Here is a 22,980-nt window from a genome sequence, read left to right as displayed (position 1 = left end):
GATATACTATTTAAATGACTCATGGTTTTAGATTGTATTGAATTATATATTAGGATTTCTACATTTTAATAGGAGGTTAAGAGCTTTATATAAACTAATATTAGGAGCATTTTATTAAAGAAACCATGAAACTGAGCTAATAATATCCAAACAGATTATTGTTGGACTGCTTCTTACATAGTAAAGCCTTTAAACTTCAAACCTAGCTAGAAGGAGATACTAAAAAATTTCAACTTATTTTCTGTAAACATTTTTTTTTTTTCAATTATAACATCAAAACCTATGAGTCAATATTTAGGGTGACGTGGTATGATTGTTGTGTATATTTTCCTTGTGATAATCATCAGTTGGATGTCACGGTTTACTTGTGTATTTATTTTACATGCAAGTCAACTCCGGTTTGGCACGTCTGCTTCCTGCATGAAGATGTTTTTTTAAGTGCGAAGACTTCACAGCTGTCAGAAGTCGATGTCTTCTGTGTCAGTGACCAAATTTCTTCGGAACCCCAAATTACTCTTTGTAGCCTGCAGTTCTTCAAATGAAAAACAAACAAAAACTGATAAAAAAAGAAGTACACAGCCAGTTCAGCTTAATTAAAAGTTATGAGAGTTAACCTTAAGTGAACTGTGCTCAGAAAAGACAAAAACACACAATTAACATTTTGTTCTTCAAATGAGAACTGCATCTAGTAATGTTTATTTTGGCAGATAGAAAGTGGATAACTGTCACTGAATTAAAACTAAAGTGAAAAAAACTGGGTTCAAGTTTGTGTTTTTGTCCCGTCTCAGTGGATCGTACACTTCTGAGAAACACTCATGAGCAGATTTGATAAACTAATGGTTTTCTTGACTTTTGACCTGTAAGACATCAGTTATATTTGAGCAGACACTCTCCCCCCTGCCACCCAGCATGGTTTAGTATTTATGCAGTAGACTGAGCTCAGTGTACAGGGACAGACTGTAGCAGCTGCTGCTAAGTACTGAAAATGTAAACTAATATAAACGTATGAGATAAGAGAGATTCCTCAATGCACATCTGCTGAAATATCCATTAAAAATAACAACACGCTCTCCAGCCTTTAATATATATCATTTTTATTGTACGGACAGAAAATTATACAATTTGAGAATGTAAAATAAATGAGGAGCCAGAACAGGAAAGCAACGTGTAAAAGAGGAAGCAGAGCAGGGAGGTGAATGGGTAGATGGAGTCACAGGGGGGGTGAACACTGGACCAACATGCTGGGATCTCTTGTCTTCTGAAGCCTGAGGAGAGAAAAACAAACCAATTAGAGGGAATGAATTCTGTTTACCATGAAATATGTAACAGAAAAGTCTGATTATCGAACAAAAGCTTTAAAAACTGACATTCTTTGTTGTGAATTTGAGTCATTAGCAGAATTTTGTGAATGGGTCTAATTAGCTCAAATGATTGATTTTGGCTGACTTGAGGCATCCATGTGTATTTAGATGAACGCGGTATTATAACAACATGTCACATGTAGGGAACAAACAGTAAATATATTAGAGTAAAGGAAAAGCTGCCACTGCACAGAATAATTACTTGTTTTGTATTAAGCTTGATGATTGTTGATGAATAATAACTGCTTTACTTTCACACACACAGCCTGCAACAATAGTATTTCATCTCAAATAAACTTCTGTAGAGAGAAAGAAAGACAGACAAAAAGAAAGACAGAAAGAAAGAAGACCAACTGGAGAAGATAACTTCATTTGTCTAACGCAGATTGCTGAAGTCATTTTTAAACAACGCTGTGGATCTTATGCCTCATCTCTTAAATCAAATTCACTTTAAAAAAAGGCCAAATGAGGAGGAGGAACATTTACAGTAACCAAAAAAATGTTTCCATGTAGACGTAATCACTGGAGTGTTGTTTTCAGACAGACACATGCAGGTGTTCTCAGTTACTCTGTCTGACTACATATCTGATAAGGGTGGAAGTTTGGTGATACTGTGCTGAAAGTTTCTTGATACCAAACTACAATTTGCAGAATGATAGAGACGCAAGTCGTATCGCCCTGACAGGTGCAGTGAAACTAACGCGTCAGTCAACAGTCTGTAAACACAAAGAAAGTCCTGTGAAAACACCTGTGTGGGTGGACCAGGACTATGTTTAACAACCAGGACACGTATGTGAGTAAAAATAGATTTAAAAAAGGACGCAGTGACTTGACATGGTTCTGTTAAAGACGTCAGTCCTGTGATCTTTCATTAACGTCATTAACGCTGCCTCTGGCGTGAACACCTCACCCTCGGTGTCAGCCTCTGTGGTGTTTAATCTGCCACGGAGCTCCCGAACCTCATAAAGAGATGACATAGTGCGCACAGAGGCCCTAATTTGGTCATTGACAACTCATCGGTCTCAATGCATGCAACAGCGAGCTCCTACATGGGAGGCGGGCTGCAGCCAATCCAACACAAACAACCACCAGCCAGGAGTCATTAAGCATCCAGCTTCATTGGCGAGTACAGTGAGGAGGTTTACCCTCAGCTGGCGTGTAGAGATGGCAGAGATGTTTACATTCCACGGTTAGTGACGGGTGAAGCTAGGTTAGGCTTGGGAACAACAGTACAGACCTGCATTGTGCGTTATCACATAACATTACTTCCAATGAAGACGGCCTGACAGCTATGTGTGTTTTAAAGTGAGAAAGGTACACAGCGTTATGTGTAAACTTGAGTGTTCTCTGACACTGTGAGCAGCCTTGCTACCGTACGTCTGCACAGTAGTTTGATTTTCTAGCTGTGAAATGAATCCTGCTGCAGCCTCGCTGTCTGCTTTAAAGACCTGCTGGAAGGAAATCATAAATGGATGACCTTCAATCTGCTGGTATCTAACTTCAGAGGGAAAAATAACTGATTTAAAATGTTGTGTTTAAGACACTTAAGGAGTTTAAAAATATGAAGTGGGACAAACAGTTTGGCTGCAGGTTTCGGGAAACTGGACCAATGTGGTGAACGTCAGCAGACACATCAGATTGCTCAAGTTATGAATGAGTAACACGGCTCAGGAATGATTTGTGTGAACATACTGTTGCAGTGAGAGCATCTCTACTCGTCGATGTACTCGAAGGGCTCGGGGGGCTCTGGCTCCTGCTCCTCTTCCTCAATTTTGGGGCCATGAGCAGACACAGGCTCCACCAGCTCCTCCTCCTCTTCGCTGGTGTCTTTCATGATGATGATCCCACCCGTGTGGAGCTAACGATACAGAGGGAAGAAAACCACAGATGGTGTGAGGGAATGAGGATGGAGGAGGACCATTATACTGATATTTGTGTTTAACTTATTTATGAATGTCAAGGTTAATGGGACAAGCTGAACTTTCATCTGTTTAAATGTCATTTTTCACTGTTGACAGACTTGTTATGTAATAGCTGAACAAATCTTTTACATATTCCTAAGCCCTGACTAAACTACAATGACACAGCAGAAAGCAGCAGATGTAGCACAGGAAAAAAAAAAAGATCTCATGCTGGAACCAACAAACATTGTCCACCTCCAGGGTCAGATAAACTCTCCAGGGGACCAGAAAGCAAAAATGAGCTTTGGCCCTCAATCAAATCCACAAATTCTCACACTTCCTGTATATATTATATGTTAGTTAGTACTTTGATTAAGGTCACATTTATTTACAAATATGCACCATGTAAGCACAAGATGCACTAAAATAATAAAGGCTTTCAAAACGAATTTGACTTTGGGGCCCTGTAAGATGTAGGCTGTGCTTTTAGTGATGTACACAAATATTACCAAAGAAATTCACAATTAACCAAACTACTGAAAACCCCACATGGTGAACTTGGAGCCTGAAGACCCTCCCTGAAGCATTTGCCCCCTTTACCTGCTGGGTGATTCGACCTCGTTTGCATCCACAGATATTTATTCTGAATTCTGGACAAATTGCTCCACAAACACCAAATGTGTCACACTAAATGGAGCCTCCATAAAAATATTTTACTCAGTAGTAAACTTACTATAGATCAAGTGTTGAAAAAAGAAAGTGAACCATGTGGACAAAAACATTTAAATTCTCATAAAAAAAGTTAATTTATTTACATTTTTAACTTCAGTCTTTCTTTTCCTTCTTTTTGTGGGTTTACTACTCCCACATGTATTCACAGGTATAGAACTTATATAACAAGCTGGTTGATATTATGACCTCTGAATGCTGCTGTTAACACTGTGCTTCACTGTGTCTTTCAAAAATGTATATAGAGTTTAAAATAAGTTAAATAAATTTTTTTTAAATAATCAGATGTTCAATGACGACAAAGACAGGAAACTTCATTTGAATTCAAGCTAAACACATAATAAAATTTCAAAAAGCCGCCTGACATTGACCAGATTTCAAGATACGTCGGTAAAACCTCTTCACTTCCTGAACCTGCCTTTGAAAAGAAAAACAAACCCTTAAAAAGGATAGTGGTAAAAAAAATGTTGGACAAGCAAAGACCCCATTTTGGCATTTGATACAATAAATTGTACAATGTGATACTCTGAGCTTAGCTCACTGGACACAAAATCAAACAGAACTTCCTCTTTACAGGACTGGGCTGAGCGCTCATTGGGTGACTTCACGTCGCCCTGAAGTTTACTGCGGAAAACTGTCAACATTTACAGCAGGACCGCGGTCATCTGGTTTATAGGCCTGAAGACTGCTCAGTTTCTGCAGTTGTAGATATTCAACAGAGGCCAAAATCAACCAAGAGGCTGGATCCTGATTTTTTAAAAGGAAAACTCCTCACTGAGATACTTTTACTGAGGTCATTACTGAGATACTTTTACACTCTTAAATATCATTGAAGTCGAGCTGACATTACTGTGTGTAAATGTAGTGATGCTATAAATAATTATAAAAATGTGACAACATATTCTGTATATAGTATATTGTTTGGCATTGTGTTAGTTACCGGTTTGAAGGGCTGGTAGCGGCACGTCTCGGGCATGGTGAGGACTTTGAGCTGAGCTGGCATCACTCTGGCCGGGTTCTCCAGGAGCTGGAAGTTAGGCTCTGCCTCCTTCTTCTTCTCTTTCTCCTTCTCCTCGTCTTTCTTCTCCTTCTCACCCTCCTGGACCTCCTGACACACCACACAGAGAAATAGCATTTTCCGTTATTACTTTTCTTTTAAGTTTTTCCCATTTATTCTGCTGTTGTCTCATCCTTCTAATGCACCCTCCTCTCTTTTTATAATATTTTTTATTTCAAGTAAAAAATAAACTTGTAATAAATTCTGTTCACATTTTTTTCAACAAAAAAAAAGTTTTAATCCGCCACAATCATCCATCTATTATATTATTTTCTTGTGTCCATCTAACATTATTTGACAGTATGTAGAAGTTATGATTAATAAATTCTGCTTTTCCTTCTTTCTGTCATGATTCAGTGCGATCCTGCTCTGGCGACCTTGTTGGGAGTTGATTTATTGGACTATCAGGCAGACACTGGAAACCCATAAAATAAGACACAGAAGAACAAAGGGTAACGAGGGAGCTGGCAGTAAAAAACAAGCTTTGTATTTTGTGACCAAACTACAGCACATCATCTTGTGCAGATGAAACACTGAAACAGTAACAGAGTCCTGTTTACTGTCAATTTCATGATGAATACACATTTTTTTATATATATATTTAAGCATCTATTTGTCAGAGCCTGTCAATCATCATTTCCATCTCAGCCATTCTACCTAAACATATTGTAATGTTGGTATATTTCATTAAGACATAAAAGATACCACAAGCTAGCTTTAAAGGCATAATAGATGATCTAATTGTTAAAAAAAAAAAAAAAACCCTGCCAAAAACCAAAGTCTATAAAACTGTCCAGAAAATGACAACCAGTCAATTATGAACTGCCTGACCCCAGTGAGATCGGACCCCCCCTGCCCCCCCCAAAACCGCTTTCACAATAAGCCAAATAAATCAAAAGGCCTGAGATGTGAGCAGGCTGGACGTTTCCAGACTCGTCTCTCAGCACCCGAGCTGAGATGTAGCGTAGCAGAGTGGATCAAACATCGTGCTGCTAACGCCCAGAGAAAATCCCAATGAACGTTACACTGGCTCTGGACACTGGGGGTAGGAAGGTGAAAACACTGTGGAAGACTTTGACACACACCTACCGTTATTGCTTATATAAAAGAGCAGAATAGGAACCATATAACCGGTTGCATTAATCTACCTTTGAGTGGCCACGTAGTTGTGATTTTATCTGCATGTCAAGAATTATTCTGTGGCAACTACTTACCCCTCAAACAAATAACTCAATTAAATTGATTTCTTTGTGACGTATATATATATTTTGACTTTTGAACCATGTCAAATAAAACATGATTATTGGTAGAGAATAAGAAAGTGTTTCTGGGCATTTCCACTCACCACTTCCATCTTCTCCTCCTCCTTTTCTTTCTTTTCCTTCTCCTTCTTCTTGGCTTTGGCTGTGATGGAAAGAACAGCGGTGGATACCTAACATGCAGAGAGAGAGAGAGAGAGCGCAGAGACATTTCCACAAGTGTAAGACAATACTGTAGACACTCAGACCTTCTACAAACATGGCTTGAAATGTACAAAAAACTAGTCAACCACAAAATAACCGCTGCTTGTTCTTCAATTACAAAAGCATCGAAGCCTGTGAGGCGAAGCATCTGAGAAAAATAGGCCAGAGATGCTAAAACAATAAACAGAACGGGCAAGAAAATGATGAGTTTGACAAGGAGGGTTAAAAATTCTTCACAAATCAATATGAAGCGAGGTCAGCTTCCCTAACCTAATTATTTCAGAAAAGGGAAAGCAAAACAAGCTGATGTGTTGTGTGGCGCCTGCACTCTCACCTTCTCCTTCTCTTTCTCCTTGGGAACCTCCAGAGCTGGTGGGTAGGCGAAGGTGGAGGGCTTACAGTTGGAGCGGTACTGCACCTTGGGCATCTGAAGAAGATGATTAAAAAAAAAGGTCACTTAACTTCTACAGATGTTTAGAAACTTCAACTTCATGATCTGCCTTTCAGATAATGGTCGGGATGAGAGCAGCTTCAGCTATACTTTCCATTGGAAGTTAATTAGCCAGTGTTAGCATGCTAATGAGTTAAACTAAGAAGATAGTTCCTAATCTTTAAATTAAAATCAATTCAACATTTGATGGAAACAGATATGTTTTATATATCTAAGATTTTTTAGATATATAAACCCTAACCCGACCCCGGTTCAAATCCTGGACCAAGCGGTCCTATCCTGCGTGTCATTGCCCCCCTCTCTGCCTCCCATTTCCTGTCTCTCTCTCTATTAACCTGTACAATAAAAGGCAAAAAGCCCCAAAAATATACTAAAAAAAAAAAAAAAATCAACATAGATCTTATCATTTATTTAATTCTGAAATCAACTGAGAGCTTAACTCTCACCATCTCTTCTGGCTAAATTTAGTCCCACAGGCATCTTCAAGTTGTGTATTTTTCTTAGTTAAAATAATGACGTGAAAATATAAACCAGCCAATATAGTTGTAAACACTTTTTTTCTTCTTCAGAAAGACTGTGAGAGTGTCTGTGAGAAACAGACGGCAACAAACAGACACTGGTGGATCAGGGGTCAGTTTGGATGCTAAGTGGAACATAAACTATTTCAAAAAGAGATATAGACTGAATGGTGGGATTGAAGTTGGGTGTAAATTCAGGACGATCACAAATCAGACGCTGGATACACAACATTTCTTCTGTTTTTGCAGGAGAAAATGTCACATCGAAACCGGCTCCAAAATTTGGCAGCTTCTTAAATGCCAGAATTCCAACACTGATTTGCTGATTTACACAGTTTCATTTTGGTTGAACATGAAAGAACTTTCTTTTTGCTTTGTTTGATCAATTGGTTTTAAAGTTAAATGCACATTTAACTGTTAAAATAACAAGAGGGAGATGCCTTCTTATAATACCTGCTCCCTTAATTGTATGTATAAATGAAAAAGTGTCCTCCCTGTCAACTTTACCCAGACAAACATAAAAGAAAATCTCCAGCCACAGCAGCACCAGGTGCCTTCTGTTTAGTGTGCTTAACTTAATAACTGAACTGTTTCTACAGTCCAATAGAGCAGCACAATGATGTGACCGGAGAGGACGTCATCATTTATATCATCTCATAATCAGTGATGGGAATAGCGGCGTTATAAAAAAACTTTTTTCAGCAACGAGTAATCAAATTAATTACTCCCCCCCCCCCCCCCCCCAAAATAAAATAAAAATAAAATTGCAGTGTTACTTCTTCAGACCTCACTGAAGCAGTTTTCGCCCGAACAGGCGCCTCACTCTCTCTCTCTCTCTCTGCCAAAAAGTGGCTGCAGTTAGGGGCATAACCAAAGAGTAACTATAATTAGTTACTTTTTAAAAGTAACATGCCCAACACTGCTCATAATTCAGCTGTTTCCCTGCAGCATGGAGGCAATATGGAGGCAGGACGAGCAGTGAGGCAGTGGAGTGGCTTCATGCCTGCTTTAGTAACAGTGCTTTCTCTTGTGCTGCAGAAGAACTGTCCTGTGGTGATAAACAGAGTCTGTATGAGTTTGTGCTGTGTAGTTAAACAGGTGCTGGGAAGCATTGGCATGGTGCAGCACCAAGTCTATCAAACTGATGTTCTCCACCCGCCTTCTGCACTCTATCCCTTGTGTATTATTTGGGGCTTTACACCCAATATATTCTCCAGTACCTTATAAAGCTTTGGATACACAATACACATAAGTGTCTAAGTGTCCCTTGTGCCCTGCTGATTCAGGTAGCACTGAAGAGATAATGCTTATGTAATGTTTTTTTAAGACCCTCCGATATGTCACACTGATATGTTGGCACCAGTATGCGAATGGCAGGGGGCCAGAACAGGCTCAAGATCAGGAGGGTCACATTATGGATCGGCTGCTGGTGACACTTGTTTCCAAGGTGAGAAACTAAATATTTTCTACACCAAATGCAGAGCCAAATGCAAACTCACCAGACAAATTTAGCTGCCATTCTTCAAGAAAAGTCTGGTGTTATGTTTACACAACAAAATGTGTAATATAAATAGAAATATTCGGTTTTAATCACTGCTATCAATCCCTGTCATGCATGAAAATCTATTCACCACAAGTTAGAACATTTTGAGCCACTTTTTGCATGTTGAAGATCTGACAGGTGATCTTCTTTATGAATAATTAAAACCTAATAATGTTCTGATACACCAGTCACAAATAAATCTGTCACTTTAGTACCTTGAGGTCCTTGTTGAGGCAGATTATAGCAGTGGGTGTGAAGGCCAGTGACAGGAAGTGTGAGAGGGGGAACCAGAACCAGAACTGGGTGAAGACTAGCAGGCCCACCACTGACGGCATGTGAGTATGACCCGTCCTGGACTGCAGAGAGATGGTCACGTTACGTCCACCTAAACAACAGAGGGCAGAAGAGTCAGAGTGGGTTAAAACAATGTCGTTTAATCTCCAGATGACACACCATGTTATTCTAAAATGTTGTTAAGTTTCATATTTTCACATTTTTCCCAGACTTGACTGTCCATAGGCAAATAGATTATAAACTACTGTAGCTGCTAAATCAAGAAAAAGTATGTAACTTCATACTGGACGTGTAGCTTACTTTCACTTTACTTTGTGGTCTGTTTGACACAATTAGTATCATACAAATGGTGATTTTTCCTGAGACATTTTCAAATCGCACAGATTGTCTCAATGTACATGACACAATGGACTGTCCACATGCACCTTTTCATTTAATTGCTATACAATCACATTTGCTGTAAATGTTTAGAGAGGCTGTAGGGGTCTGTTATGTCTTTGACATGCTGCTGCATTATGTACTAACTACTGGTGAGATGAGTTTTGACTTCAAAGCGAGATTTTGTGCTAACATGAATCAAGACAGGCTTGAAAAGGTGTGTGCGCACACTCAGCAAACAAAGGAAATGCTGAGCAGGACCACACTCTGCAAACCTCAGCAGACCTTCAGCAATCTTTACATTTCCCTGATGTATAAAAAGGTGAAAAATACATACTGCTCAGTAGAAGCCAATTTCAGTAAAGGTAGAAAAATATATTAGTTTAGGTTTTGTATATGGTCACATGAGAACTGTGAAACCACTGCTGTGTGTTTCATGATAAGCCTCTGTAGTAGTCGACATCCATGATGAACCTCATAGTTCTCAGGCTGACCTGAGATAACACAAAATGCTTAAAGTGCAATTTTTATGAACAATAAGAGGACGTTCAATTGTTAACGAAGCTTTTATCTTATGTGACACCATCATTGCTGATTGTGAACCAAACCCATTTCAACTTGGCAAGAAATGGAGGATGAGGGAGCTGGAGGTTAATGGGGGCACGGACCAGGATGGCCACCACCCTGACAGGGTTGTCTTTTGGCTTCAACCAGTGGGATCTGTTGATCTTTGGGGCAGGATTTTAATGACACGGACAAGCTGGCAAGCCAATTAAATCAAGGAATGCATTGTCTACAACATCCTACAATTTAATAGAAAAAAACCCTCTGATCACAAAATATGAGCTGAACAGGAGATTAAATAATTGATCTTCATCACAAGAGGTGTGTCAGCTGTCCCAAAAATAACAGATGTCTTTTCCAGTAGTGTTGAGGTAGGTATAGATTATAAAATAAATCTTTGTTTAAAGTTTTATTGCACCAAAAGTTAATTTAAAAAAAAGGTATTAACAGGTGTTTTAATGACTTTATGTACTCATCCATAAAGATGATGTTACTGCAGCAGAGGGGTAATTTTCAGCGCAGTCTAACAACAGACATCTCTGCTGATTTGACTCACCATATTTTGTGTAACATTAAGTGAAGAAAGATTTTTAGAAAAGCAGGCGAGCAGTCGTCAGAGCAGCACTAAATAGAAAACATCTTCCTAAAGCAAAGGTGATGGGAGGCAGTCAAAGGATGTGACAGCCAGTGATATTAGATGAGAGTATATATTAGCCTACAGCTGGTGACGTTACACAGTGAGGTAAGCAGAAGATGATACTGGACAGACATCTGCAGAAAACCCTTGAGGCTAAGTTTGTTGTGTCAAAATGCGCTGATAATCATCATCACATCTAACAAGCATCACAAGCTGTCATGATGCTGCTGATGATATGGTGAGCAAAATATCAAGTTTAGTAGTTTGTTTTAGTTATTGTTTAGTAGTGAAAATTCATTCAGATTAAGACATTATGACTCTAACCGCAAGACCGGACCACCAACCAGACCTATTTTGAGGCCCTAATAAAATTTTAAAGTACGAGAAAATTGCTGAATGCTACACATTCTTAACTCACTCATACGTGCCTTTTAACAACTAATCTGTTCATATGAGCGGTTCTTCAATAAAGCCCATTGTATCAGGCTACAGATGTTGTTAGATTAGGATCTGGTAAATAATTCGACCACACAAGTAAAATGGCATAATGATATTGCAACGCTAATTTGAAAAAGTGAAGCAATTTTCTTGTAATGAAGAGTAAGTCTCTCTGTGTGTGTGAGGGAATTTCTGTACAACTGGACAGGTAATCACTGGGGATTGAGGTTTGAGCCGCACTGTGTCCGACCAGATAAGCAATGTGGGTCATTTTATGTGCATTGTTGGAGCTGACTAAGGAGTAAATTGAAACAGTACAAAAGTGTAACGTTTGCCCTTTTTCCAAGACAAACAGTAGAGAAGGCAGCGGGAGTCAGGGAGGAAGAGATGATAAGAGGTTACTGAGATTAATCTGTCTTTTTTTTTAGGGTTAAAAAGAAAAGGGGTTGGAATTGTCGGTTACTAGGGAGTTGCCTCTATGGCTAAAAATAAAATCAGGCTAGACAATACCAGATACTAGTCCTCTGTTATCTCGCTTTACTCACACTCTTTTCTGAGGTCACTGAAATAATATATTAGGGAGACTGTATCTTGACATCTGAACCAGTGTTGAAACCTTTCCAGTCCCACAGATTGAGTGTTGGCCAGAATGAGTCATGCGGTCTGCTCGCAGCACCACATCTAGGAGCTTAAGAGTCTCTCAAAAACTTGGGAAGAGGTTGAGAGCACTTGACTGGCGGCTTCTCCCCTCACCCGCTGTTTTCGCCGACTCGTAGTTCGGTGGGCCAATTTTCATACCAAGGAGCTCGTGAGGGAGGCGCGGGAAAAGCAGTGATTCCTTAAAGGTGTTATGTGACTACATCAACAACCAGCCTGCTTGTTGTGTCCCTATGAAATAGATGCAACAAAAGATTCCTGTGAAACAATGAGAGCATGGTGTGTTTCATTATATAGACAGACAGAAACCACTGATTAAAGCTAATTAATGGATTGTGTCAATTAGTGAGCCTGTAAATGGGAGCTAAACATGGAGAGGTGAGATGGAGAGGGAAGGAGACTTACATTTCCTGGGTAATGAGGACCAGTGATCATGAAACTGAGCTCTAATCGCCTCCGCCTGTCAAATTAAATACAATTACCCCTGCACCTCAAAAACCTAACCCACTACAAGAACCAGAATACTAAAACATTCTGACCACACGAGCTTGAGCATGTCTGACATTCAAACAGGATTGGTGTGTTTCCTGCCTGAATGTGTTTGAATTATAAGCCCCACACTGGTGCTGTCCTGAAGCATGGGTAAGCTCTGAGGGCTGGAGTTTGGAGGGGAGCAGGAGGGGCAGGGAGAGGAAGGAGTGTCTGTCTACAGTCTGAAAAATGAAACTGGCGGTCAGGGTTTGTCTGGTTGGTCTCACGCAGGGTCATCTCGGCATGTTGGCAGAGTTTATTGCGGTTTATGTGTCTGATTTGATATATGATTTAAGGTCCTTCATGTCATTAAGATGGCTTATCTGTTCAAAACACAGTTTGCCGCAGGAGGGGTGCGATTAATCAAGAGGCAATTATGTGTTTGATGAAAAACCGTTGAGAGTTACAACACTCAGCCCTTCAAGTAATAGTGCAAATTCTTAAAATTGGCTTCACTTTGTGTAAGTTGCAACACCTGATAGTGTATTTAGACAGCAGTGTGTAAACATAGCTGGTTTCTTTCTGGCTTAGCACACAGGATTTTATGTTAGTGCTAGAAAACGGGTTTCTGCTCCTGCCTGCATCGAGCGTTTGTGTATACATGTGAATATGGGTGTGCTCAGCGTGTACGTGAGTGTGTGTAGCTCCCCATGTGATGTTGTGCAGCTCTCTAGGACCTCACACACACAAACACACGCTGTATGCTTGTGTCTACAAACACCCGCACAGACACACAAACACAGAGACTATCAGACAAACAGTAATCACCAGGGGGGACACCGACAGGCCATATGGCTGAGAGCAGAGCTGAGTCCAACTAAGATCGACAGGCGCTAATGCACCGTGGCATGATCTGTTCCAGAGACACAGTGCACGGGTGGTCAGCTGTAGAGGGCTACTCTGTGTTTGCTTGAGCGTAAAGGAACTCAAATTAAGACACAGAAACAGACACACACACCCACCAAACAATTAGAGCAGTTCACTTGTTTTACAGTAATTAAGAATTTAGGTCTTTTCAAATCCCCTGAAGGATGAAAGCACAGAGGCAGACATGACTATATACAAGTCTGATCTCTCCAAATACCAGTTTCTTCCAAATTGTAAATGATCCTTTGACCCCTCTCTTTGAACACTCACCTGCGTCGAGGATTCCCTGGGCTAGGATGGCCCCAAATTTGGCCATAACATCATCATGCTTGTCGTTGATCACCTTTGCATAAAGCTGTCTGAACTGGTTCACCTAAAACAGAAAACAAAGGTTGAAATGTGTTCATTAAACAAGCCGTTATTGTGCAACACTACTGCAAAACCACGAGATTTTATGCATGTTTTGGTTAGAGACATGTAAAGACTGGAATCATTTCTCTTGTATCTCTCTCATGCCATTGATCTAATGTGAAATTTAGAATCCAATGAAATTGTCAAAATGTGAACGTAAACATTAAAATATCCACAATACACCATTATAAAACTTGTAATCGTGTATTTCAGCCTCAACTTTGTGGTATCGTTCCTTTGATAATGAACTTCAGTGAGACTTTGAATGTAATGAATGACTAAGAATCACCTCAAACTTTGAAATACTGCAGAGAGGGTGTGTGTGCATTTTATTTTGCCACCTCAGTCAAAGAGGAGGGTACAGTACATGTTTGACACTTAAATGAGGCTGTCACAGCTGTAATGCATTTGTCAAACCCTGTCAGCAAACTTCATAATACAGCAACATCAGTGCTGCCACACCTCTGTTATGGTGTAGTACCTGTGGGAGTCCCATCACCAACAGTATATCTGAAAAGCCAGCATGAAACTGAGTAAACACCATGTTAGGTAGTTATTGGCTAATTTGGCCAATTTACCACCCTCAGACTAGAGGCCTAAGACTATAACTGTGAAGCAAATCTGGAAATGACAAAGACTGGGACTTTGAAATAAACAGTCATGGATGTAATACCTCCTGACTCTCGACTGCCTCTTGCACAATCCTGCATACCGCCTTAAGCTTTAAAAAGGACTATTGCTGTGCAGATGAGGAGTCTTTGAAAATGTGTCTGGCATTTCTTAACCGTCTATGAAAAAGTATGAGGTGCACCAAGGGTGAGTGCGTGCAGTTATGCCTGGACTAGTCACTCTTCAGTCTTCCATGACAGATTTCTTTCCTTACGTCTTCACAAACCTGACGTTTCTGTTTTCAGTCAAGTCTTCCCCTTTTTAACCCTTCTCACTTTTTACCCAGCAAAGGCTGTGGTCTCAGTGGCATTAGGCATCATTTTAAGAGTCACTGAGATTATATTTCACAGGCCACCGAGACAAAAAGCAGGCTTTCTAACTCTGTATCTTTTCACAAACTGGTTTACACTCAAATAGAAATGCTTTTGCGGTTTTCAAAAGGTCTTTTTCACACCAAACCGGTCTTTAAGGCCATTAGCTGGCTATATATCCAATCTCCTTAATGATAAACGACATTCAACATTCAAATCCTGAAAATGCATCCTTAACAAAACAAAAAAAAAAAAAAAAAAGAAAGAAAGAAAGAATAAATATTTTGCACATACCTTGGGACAGGTGACTTCAGTCTGCTGGATCATGATGAGGGCAGAAGCAATGAGGGCGCCCTGTCTCACATAATTTACTGGGTCATTGGTCATGGGCTCCAGCAGGTTGATGGCCTCCTGCAGATGGTGGGGCAAAGAAACGAAGTTGGTAATGTTGCTTAAATACAGAGTATTTACAGTAAATTAGAAGCTGCATGTGTGCATTGTGAATAACCATCTACTGACATATGTACTGCCAAAGTATCACTGAATGGTTGATCCTATTAAAATAATTTTGAGTGGGAAACGTTGCTCTCAGAAAGGGCTAAAAATGTGATTACATTCTTTTTCAATGTGTTCAACCAGCTCGTTGATGGTCAAGAGGACAAAGACACTGATCCTAGAGGGCTGCTAATAGCACTCTGCAGTGTTTAGTGAACATCTTTGCTGTTTAGCAAAGATCAGACTTAAAATATTCCAACTACAAGGAGAGCGACCCACATGGCACATTCTTTTAGATTTATAAGGAAAGCAGGACAGTTTTTGATTAGACACAATGGGTTGTAAATGACTTCAAATTTGAGTTAGACATTATTTACTCTAGATCTTTGTTAAATATGCTGCCCTAGAAACCTACTGTCTAAAAGCCCACTTGAGAGCTAACAGACACACTGGAAAAACTTTTTTAGAAGACTGAATGGTTTCCTGATTGAGATCTAAGAGTGTAGGAAATGGCAGCACTCAGTGGCTGTCTTCTCTCGTTTAGTTTGTAGTGCAGAATCATCTTTCATGGCTGAGCCCTCCGCAGCTCAACAATAAGTTTCATAAGTGGTTGCTAAGCTGAAAAATATTATTTAAATCGCCAATGTTGATGTTACATTCTTATGTTATAAACTGGAGTGAAAAGTGTCCTGTTATTATATCCTGATACTTTAATGGTGAAAGGGCAATATTAAATAAGGGTTTATTTGTTTCAGTCTCACAAACACATGAAAGAGGACAAGCGGTTAAAGGATCACATTTTAGAGGGTTTTTTTCAGTATGACTTCTTAATTCTATCGTAGTGGTAAAATCTGTAATTTCTCTCTTGTGTCAGCTTGAAGTTAAGATGAAACTGATCATTTGATGCTTTCCACTCCCTATACATTCTATATTTTGCCATTTCCAACAGAACACATGCTCTGAAGGGTTATTAAGAGAGGCAACCAGACCACACAAATTAATGACATTAGTGTCATCCTTATCTGGTTTCCCAGGACAACTGAATAACAGTTATGCCAAGGTCCACCTTCTTCAGTTTCCTCCTATGATCACTGTGAGTGAAGGAGTGAGGGAGGGCCACCTCCTATTCTTCTCTCTTCTCTATTTCTGCTGTCTCCTCTGTTCTCACCGAGCAGTAATGGCTGTAACTCACACCACCAGGCTCAGAGGGAGGCGTCAGCTCCACCGAGCAAAGAGAAACAAACTAGGATGATGACAGTGGAGGTAAAATAAACCATGTTTCATCAGTGCTCTCGGCTCAGCTGGCTGAGACAGCCATGTACTGTGATGATAAGTCGGAGTGTAAAGCCAACACCAGTCGACCACATCCTGTTCCTGATAGGTCGTCGGGGGATTTAATTGAGGGTATTTACTGTCAGACCCAATCAGCAGAGCAGGTCCACACATAATGTGGTTGCTTAAGAATCTCTTAATCCGTGTACAGGCTTGCTCCACGAGTTGAGTTCAACTTTACATTCAATGTTGCTAAAAACTGGCTACAAGCTTGTGTAAATAAATTAAACGAGGCAGAACACATTTTACCACAATACTTTCTCCCTTTTCATTCATATTAATGACACTCCATCATATGACAGCGTTCGGATACTGTAAACTTTTGTTCAATAGTAATTTATTACGGCATAAAATCAGCATACACAAACAACAGAAAAGGGGTCCAAACAGCTTTCCTATGCAGTTTTTTTTTCTTTTATGTGTACAATATACCAGGAAGACCAGTACAGTAAAACTATATAAAGCCTGAGGTGTAAAATGATGGCAAAGGCCTGTGCTACCTTTAAATAGGTGACCCACTTCTCTTGCGACAACATTATTACTCTCACTAAGGGCCTAATCTGCGCAAAGTTTTATTCTAGAAAACCAAGCAGAAGACACGATCAAATCAGTACTATGGCTTGGCCTGACTGGGTGCAAAACATTCACCTTGGTGCTTCAAGGCTCAGGGTGTAATGAGCATGAGCCATAACTCAATTTGGGCTATGCCACCTGAGACTGATCAGCTCACATAGTTAGATGACTCAGGAACTAGCAGTACCCCCAACTTCTGTCTTCTTCACTCCTCTTCAGACTTTGATGATCCCAAACGAGATGACAGGGTACAGCCTGGTGACTGTGTGCCAGTTTGGACCACTTTATAAAAGCAAATCTCCAAACTTCTTTCCACAATTTTGAGATTATGAGAAAGCAAATGTAAAAAAAAGTAAGGGAGAAACCTAATACTTTAATCATGGATGAAGAGGAAACTTCAACCAAACAGGGAAAGAACCTCGCCTTGAAGCAGGTGATGATCAAAAGAAGTGGAGTCATGTAGCATCATCGTGGGATTATTACAGCTTGCAAAGTCACTGTTTAGCAGAGTATTGCTTGCTTAGATGGCATCAAACACCTTGCATACCGTAAGTGATTTTGCCCGCCTCAGATAGGCTTTACAGATTACCCATCCCATGAATATTTTAAGGAAAACCCTTTGTGCAAGTAATCTTGGCATCAGTGACGCACACGTGCAGTAAGAAAAAAAAAGCACACAGGATAAATGAGGACAGCAGTGCCAGCGCTGCTTTTTGTGGTTGAAAAAAAGTGCCATATAATCTTTTCTTGTGCACAGTCTTACAAGGAATATAAATTCTAGTTATGAGCACTGATTTAAAAAAGAATAAGCGCTGTGCCTCATTAAAATAAGAACTCATTTACATCTTTACAAGCCAAAACTTTTGTGGTAACGATGTAAGGTGTGGTTCACCACTATTTGAGACAGGCTCTTATTACAGCTTCTTCACTGTTTTAATATTTGATGTCAATGTGAAACTGCTGATAATAAAACTTGACATTAAAATCATACCATCCATTCAGTGGGCAAAGCTTACAATTCTTCCCAGACTGTGTGTGACTGTGAGACACTGTGTTAAATTCTATTAACAGAAGCTAAACACTCAGAGAGTCTCTCTCTCTCTCTAGGCTAAGAGGAAAACTCACCTTGTTGCCTGTCCCAGCACAGCAGATGCCCAGAGCCATGGCAGCCCCACAACGCACATGAGGATTGTAGCTCTCTGACAAAAGAGACACGACACTTGGACACTGCTCAGGGGTCCTAAACAAAAGACAGACAGAGGGAAAATTAGGTTGAGCCAAGAAGGGGCTCTAAAGATAACCGTGAAACACTGCAGAGCTGAGGACACACGAGCATGAACATGATCTTATTATGATCATTACACAGAATAAGAGTAACCAAGCACTAAAACATTGGTTCATGATGACAACGTGTTCTTCTCTCGTGAAAAATTATGGTTTAGAGGATAAATGTCACCAACTGGTTTTGGGTGGAAGAATTTTTGATAAATCTCAACTTCTGTTTTGCTCTGGTACACAAGCCTTATACAAATGACAAAATATGTAATTTTAAGGCCAAAATTAATTATCGGGCCAGAAAGGTGATGTATGTCTTAATAAGGTCAAACGCTTCCAAGTCTTGAACAAAAGGGCAACATGAACCAAATCATCACATCTATCTTGAGCCGACGATGATGGGAAGGCCTGTTCAGGCTGATTTGTTTCAGGACTGAAATCCGTTATCATTGCTACATTGCATTAATGCTACAGGTGCAGTAACCCTGGCCGGTAAACATAAAGTGCCATAGAGAGCATCTACATATTGATGAAACCGTTTAGATTGTTTTTGAGGTAAACATTTTCAGAGACAATGTTGAGTGAAGATGGAGAGATAAACGGTGGGCATGAAATAAACAAATTTGATTTCTGTCTCTGTCTCTTTCCCCCACTGGTACGGTTTTGGAATATAAAGAATAGAAAATCACTAAGGCAAACCATTTAAGCCAAGCTTTGGCTAAAGATACACATTTAAACTGCCATGGCTCTGTGTGATTATTTTACAGTCTTTGGTATAAACTGTTTCTTTGCCAACAGAGAGAACATTAAGGAACACCACAAAAAAAAAAAAAAAAATTATTATAGCTATAAAAAAAAAAAAAAAAAACTAGAAGAGTATATGCGATCCAGCATCTTAAAAGGTAACTGAAACCGAGTACATCAAGTATTGTAGAATAGTAGTAGTAGTCAATTATGTGTCAAACGGATGACAGGATGAGAACAAGACTATAATGAGGCACTTCAAGATAACTTAATGGGGTCTTTATGAGAGGAGGGGGGACTCTTTTAAACTGCCAATTTATTTGCTCCCCAGTCACAATGAGACACACTTCAGTCAGTATATGCTAGATACTAGCACAGCCTCAGTGACACTAATGTTGAGCTCTGTCGCATTAGGTTTACACATCAGCAGGTGACGTCAAAGCACAATAACTGTACAACAGCTAGAAACATAACTGCAATGGGTTGTAGTGAGTGAGTCCCACAGAGATATTTCATGTGAAAACCAAAGTAGAGAAAAACAGGTATGAGGTTGAAGTAATCTGCTTGATTCCAAGAAGATTATCTGACAATTTTCTTGTGAAAGGTAAGGTGGGTGTTGATAACCCCAATGCTGCCTGGGCTTGACAGATTAACTGATTGTTGGGATCATTCGGTGCCTTTGAATTTCAGACAGGGCTGGTCTGTTTTTTATTATAAAAAAGAAAGAATTCCCCATCTAGAGTCTCGTAGGTCCAATCATCATGAGAGCACCATAATCAGCTACACAGATCTCTCTGGTTTGTTTTGCAACAACCTCAACAACAGAACACAACAGTTTACTCACACTGAATGGGCTGCCTTTGTTTCTTTCATAACCGTAAGAATGTATTGAATTGAACGTGGAAATAATAAGATGCTAAATTACCTGTATTAGGAGCTCATCTTTTAAACCATCTCTTTTAGTTTGTGCATTTCCCCAATAATTGAGTTAATAAACAATAACAATAAAAACAGAAAATGAAAATGTGTGTATGATAGCTGGCATGTTCTCAGTGCATAATCTCCGCTGGTTTGGTATTAGAAGCTCAGCTCAACCCTATAGGAGGATTTGACTAGATCACAGATGACCATCACTGGGAGATCTAGCTCGCCTTTCAGTTTCACCTACAAGGATGAACCGATTCTATTCTAGTGGTCTGACGATATCCTACAACCTACTGTTAAGTCTTCCTGAGACAAATTTGTAATTTTACATTAAATAAATCTGACTTCATTTAAGCCACATGCTCAAGGTTGTCAATTCTCCAGTATCTGCAAGAACACAGGATACTGTCTATCCAGCAGGGGTGGAAAAAATATGAACCAGGCCATCATAAGCACAAGTGCTTTTGTAATGGCTAGACACTGACACCTGATTTATGAGAAGTGTTGTAATCGATTAGGGACTGCAGTAGCTTGTAGCACAACAGTAGCTTGAGAAGATTTTTAATGTCTTTTCAACCTTTTTGAAAACATATCTGAACTAATTCAAATCAACCACAGGAAAAGTGGAAGTACTCGGATGGAAACTGATATCCACCATTTGTTTTGGATGAAAAGCAATGGAGCAATGACATCTGTATTCAAGCAGACTTTAATATTCTCTTAATGTGTGGTGAACTTATGAAACTCAGAATAAGCTGATATCTCTTCTTTACTGTTTCCAGCATAACATCAAAAAACAACAACCAGAATACCCCCAATCAGAGTCAACTCTTAAGCAGTAATGCTCCTGTACTAATGCCTTTATCATATGTAGAGGTGTGAGAAACATGTTAGTCATACATGTAAAGCTTGAACACATGCTCTAACGCTTAAAATGCACAATGCGTTTACTCTACAGGTTAATGTACTGTACAACCATATGTGCATGCCTCAGATTTATCATGGTGTGAGTGACAGAGGCTGATACAGCTGAAATTGAATAATTCCCCCAGCCTACAGATGCCAGGTGGTAGCCTGGGTAGCAGCAACACATACATTGAAAGGTTAGCGAAAGAGGCAGCAGGAACACAGCCGAGATAAAGAAATTATAGGTGAATTTTGCACCATGAAGTGTAATTGAGGCAGTAACTAATGCACTGGCACTGAAAGAGAGCAGATCTGTTTAGCTTGTTTCCTGTCTGTTACAACCAGTCATACAAATACATCTTGAATGCACCTGGACTATGTTGTATTAAAAAGGCCAAGACGCTGTGTGGCTTTTACAGGTAACACTTCCATTGAATTTGATTTAAAAATGAACCTCAACCACTGTTTAACCTCATGAGAAAAGCTGCAAGTAGTAAGAAATGTGCCAATAGAAAAGGGCTATATTATATGATAATCTGGTAGGATATGTACATAGCATGCATGATGCATCCTGGTCACTATGGGATACAATATTACTAAATATGGTGCTAGGACAATTGAAAAATATACATACTTTGGTACAAATTTGTCAAAACAAACAAAAAGTTTTCCAAATTATGAGAGTTTCCAGAATACAACATTGAACTGATAATATTTTCACAAGCACAAAAGAAGCAAATAGTTTGCAAAATATGCAGATCTGACAAACAAGGTTGCAACCAGCAAGATTGAATGAAGTCTGAAAAAAGTGCCTGTATGGCATCTATTTAATTTGATGTGAGCAGAAATCAGCATACTGCTACTAGCAGACCGTCAGCTGTTCCTTGCATCATAAAAAAAATCAACAGTCTTTTGAGGAGAAATGTGAAGGAAGCAGTGGAGGTTGGATGGATGACTTCAGATTTTTCCTGTAATCTGTGTGGGTCATCTTCATGTCTGTTTGTTAACAGCAGCTGTCACGGATTAGAAATACACAGACTTTCTTCTAACAGGCAACTCTCCAGTGGACTGAAGATATGAAACCTAACCAATATGAAACAGGTGACCAAAGACGACAGACTGTGTTTTACTGTACTGACAATGTTTCAGCTAAAATATATGCTGTGCAGGAAGACTTACTGACTGTACTTTTTTTTCTTTTGTATTTTCTCGTGAAAACACAGATCACTCATCATCATCTGGTTACTGTAAACTCTAGGGAACGTTTATTTCTACGTGTGTTAATGTCTTGCACCTGCTTCTAAAAGCAAAACAACATATCCACACTGAGAGAAAACACATTTTGACTTGTTGAGACAAGAAGATCAGAGGAAAAAAACAGCACCACAAATGTGGTCTAAATTTCAAACTCCAAGAAAATAATTACGTTTCAAATGACTCTCGTCCTGAAAATGTGAGCTCAAGGAAGATGAAGTGGAAAAGTTCTACGATTCAAGTCCATTTTTTGAGCACCTTACCACACAGACCGCTTCTCCCCATAGACCACTACTACCTCCCCCCACCACTGCTAGCTTCAAATGGAGGAGAGAACAGAAAGTGACAAATATAAACAGTGGGACGGCTGTGTTGAAGGAAATTACCTCCCAGAACCACTGGCATGTTGCCAGCACGAAGACATTCATCTGTTTTGTGCAGTCTGACTCACGGGCAAAACGGAGGGTGGGGAGAGTGAGAGAGCCAGTGAGACGGGGTGAGTGCGAGCAGTTTAGTGGCTGTGAACGAGAGGCAGCGAGTGAGAATGGGAGAAATGCAGAGGAGCCACAACATCTGAAAGTTTTAAACCTGTGATCGCGGTAGGTGATGCGAAGCAAGACTGGGGGTTCCTCCAACATGTGGAGGCAAAACAAATTCCACATCATGGACTTAGAAAGATTTAGGTTTTGCCTCTGAG

The 22,980-nt window shown here is 39.8% G+C and overlaps 1 protein-coding gene across 1 annotated transcript in view; it reads right to left on the bottom strand.

Annotated features, from left to right (window-relative positions):
* Positions 1–1,083: 1,083 nt before the first annotated feature.
* Positions 1,084–22,980, bottom strand: part of psmd1 (proteasome 26S subunit, non-ATPase 1) — a 42,738-nt gene continuing 20,841 nt past the window's right edge. The window contains exons 17-25 of the mRNA XM_053321887.1: positions 18,306–18,420; positions 15,075–15,191; positions 13,660–13,762; positions 9,239–9,408; positions 6,846–6,938; positions 6,394–6,480; positions 4,932–5,099; positions 3,054–3,219; positions 1,084–1,265 (exon numbers count right to left, since the gene is read on the bottom strand). Coding sequence (XP_053177862.1) covers positions 3,073–3,219; positions 4,932–5,099; positions 6,394–6,480; positions 6,846–6,938; positions 9,239–9,408; positions 13,660–13,762; positions 15,075–15,191; positions 18,306–18,420 — 1,000 coding nt within the window. The 3' untranslated portion in view covers positions 1,084–1,265; positions 3,054–3,072. The remainder of the gene's footprint in view (positions 1,266–3,053; positions 3,220–4,931; positions 5,100–6,393; positions 6,481–6,845; positions 6,939–9,238; positions 9,409–13,659; positions 13,763–15,074; positions 15,192–18,305; positions 18,421–22,980) is intronic.

The sequence above is a fragment of the Scomber japonicus genome, chromosome 7, assembly GCF_027409825.1.
Source record: "Scomber japonicus isolate fScoJap1 chromosome 7, fScoJap1.pri, whole genome shotgun sequence".
In the NCBI taxonomy this organism is placed as follows: Eukaryota; Metazoa; Chordata; class Actinopteri; order Scombriformes; family Scombridae; genus Scomber; species Scomber japonicus.
Note: the sequence above shows the minus strand (reverse complement) of the source record. Positions and strands in the feature narration are given on the sequence as shown.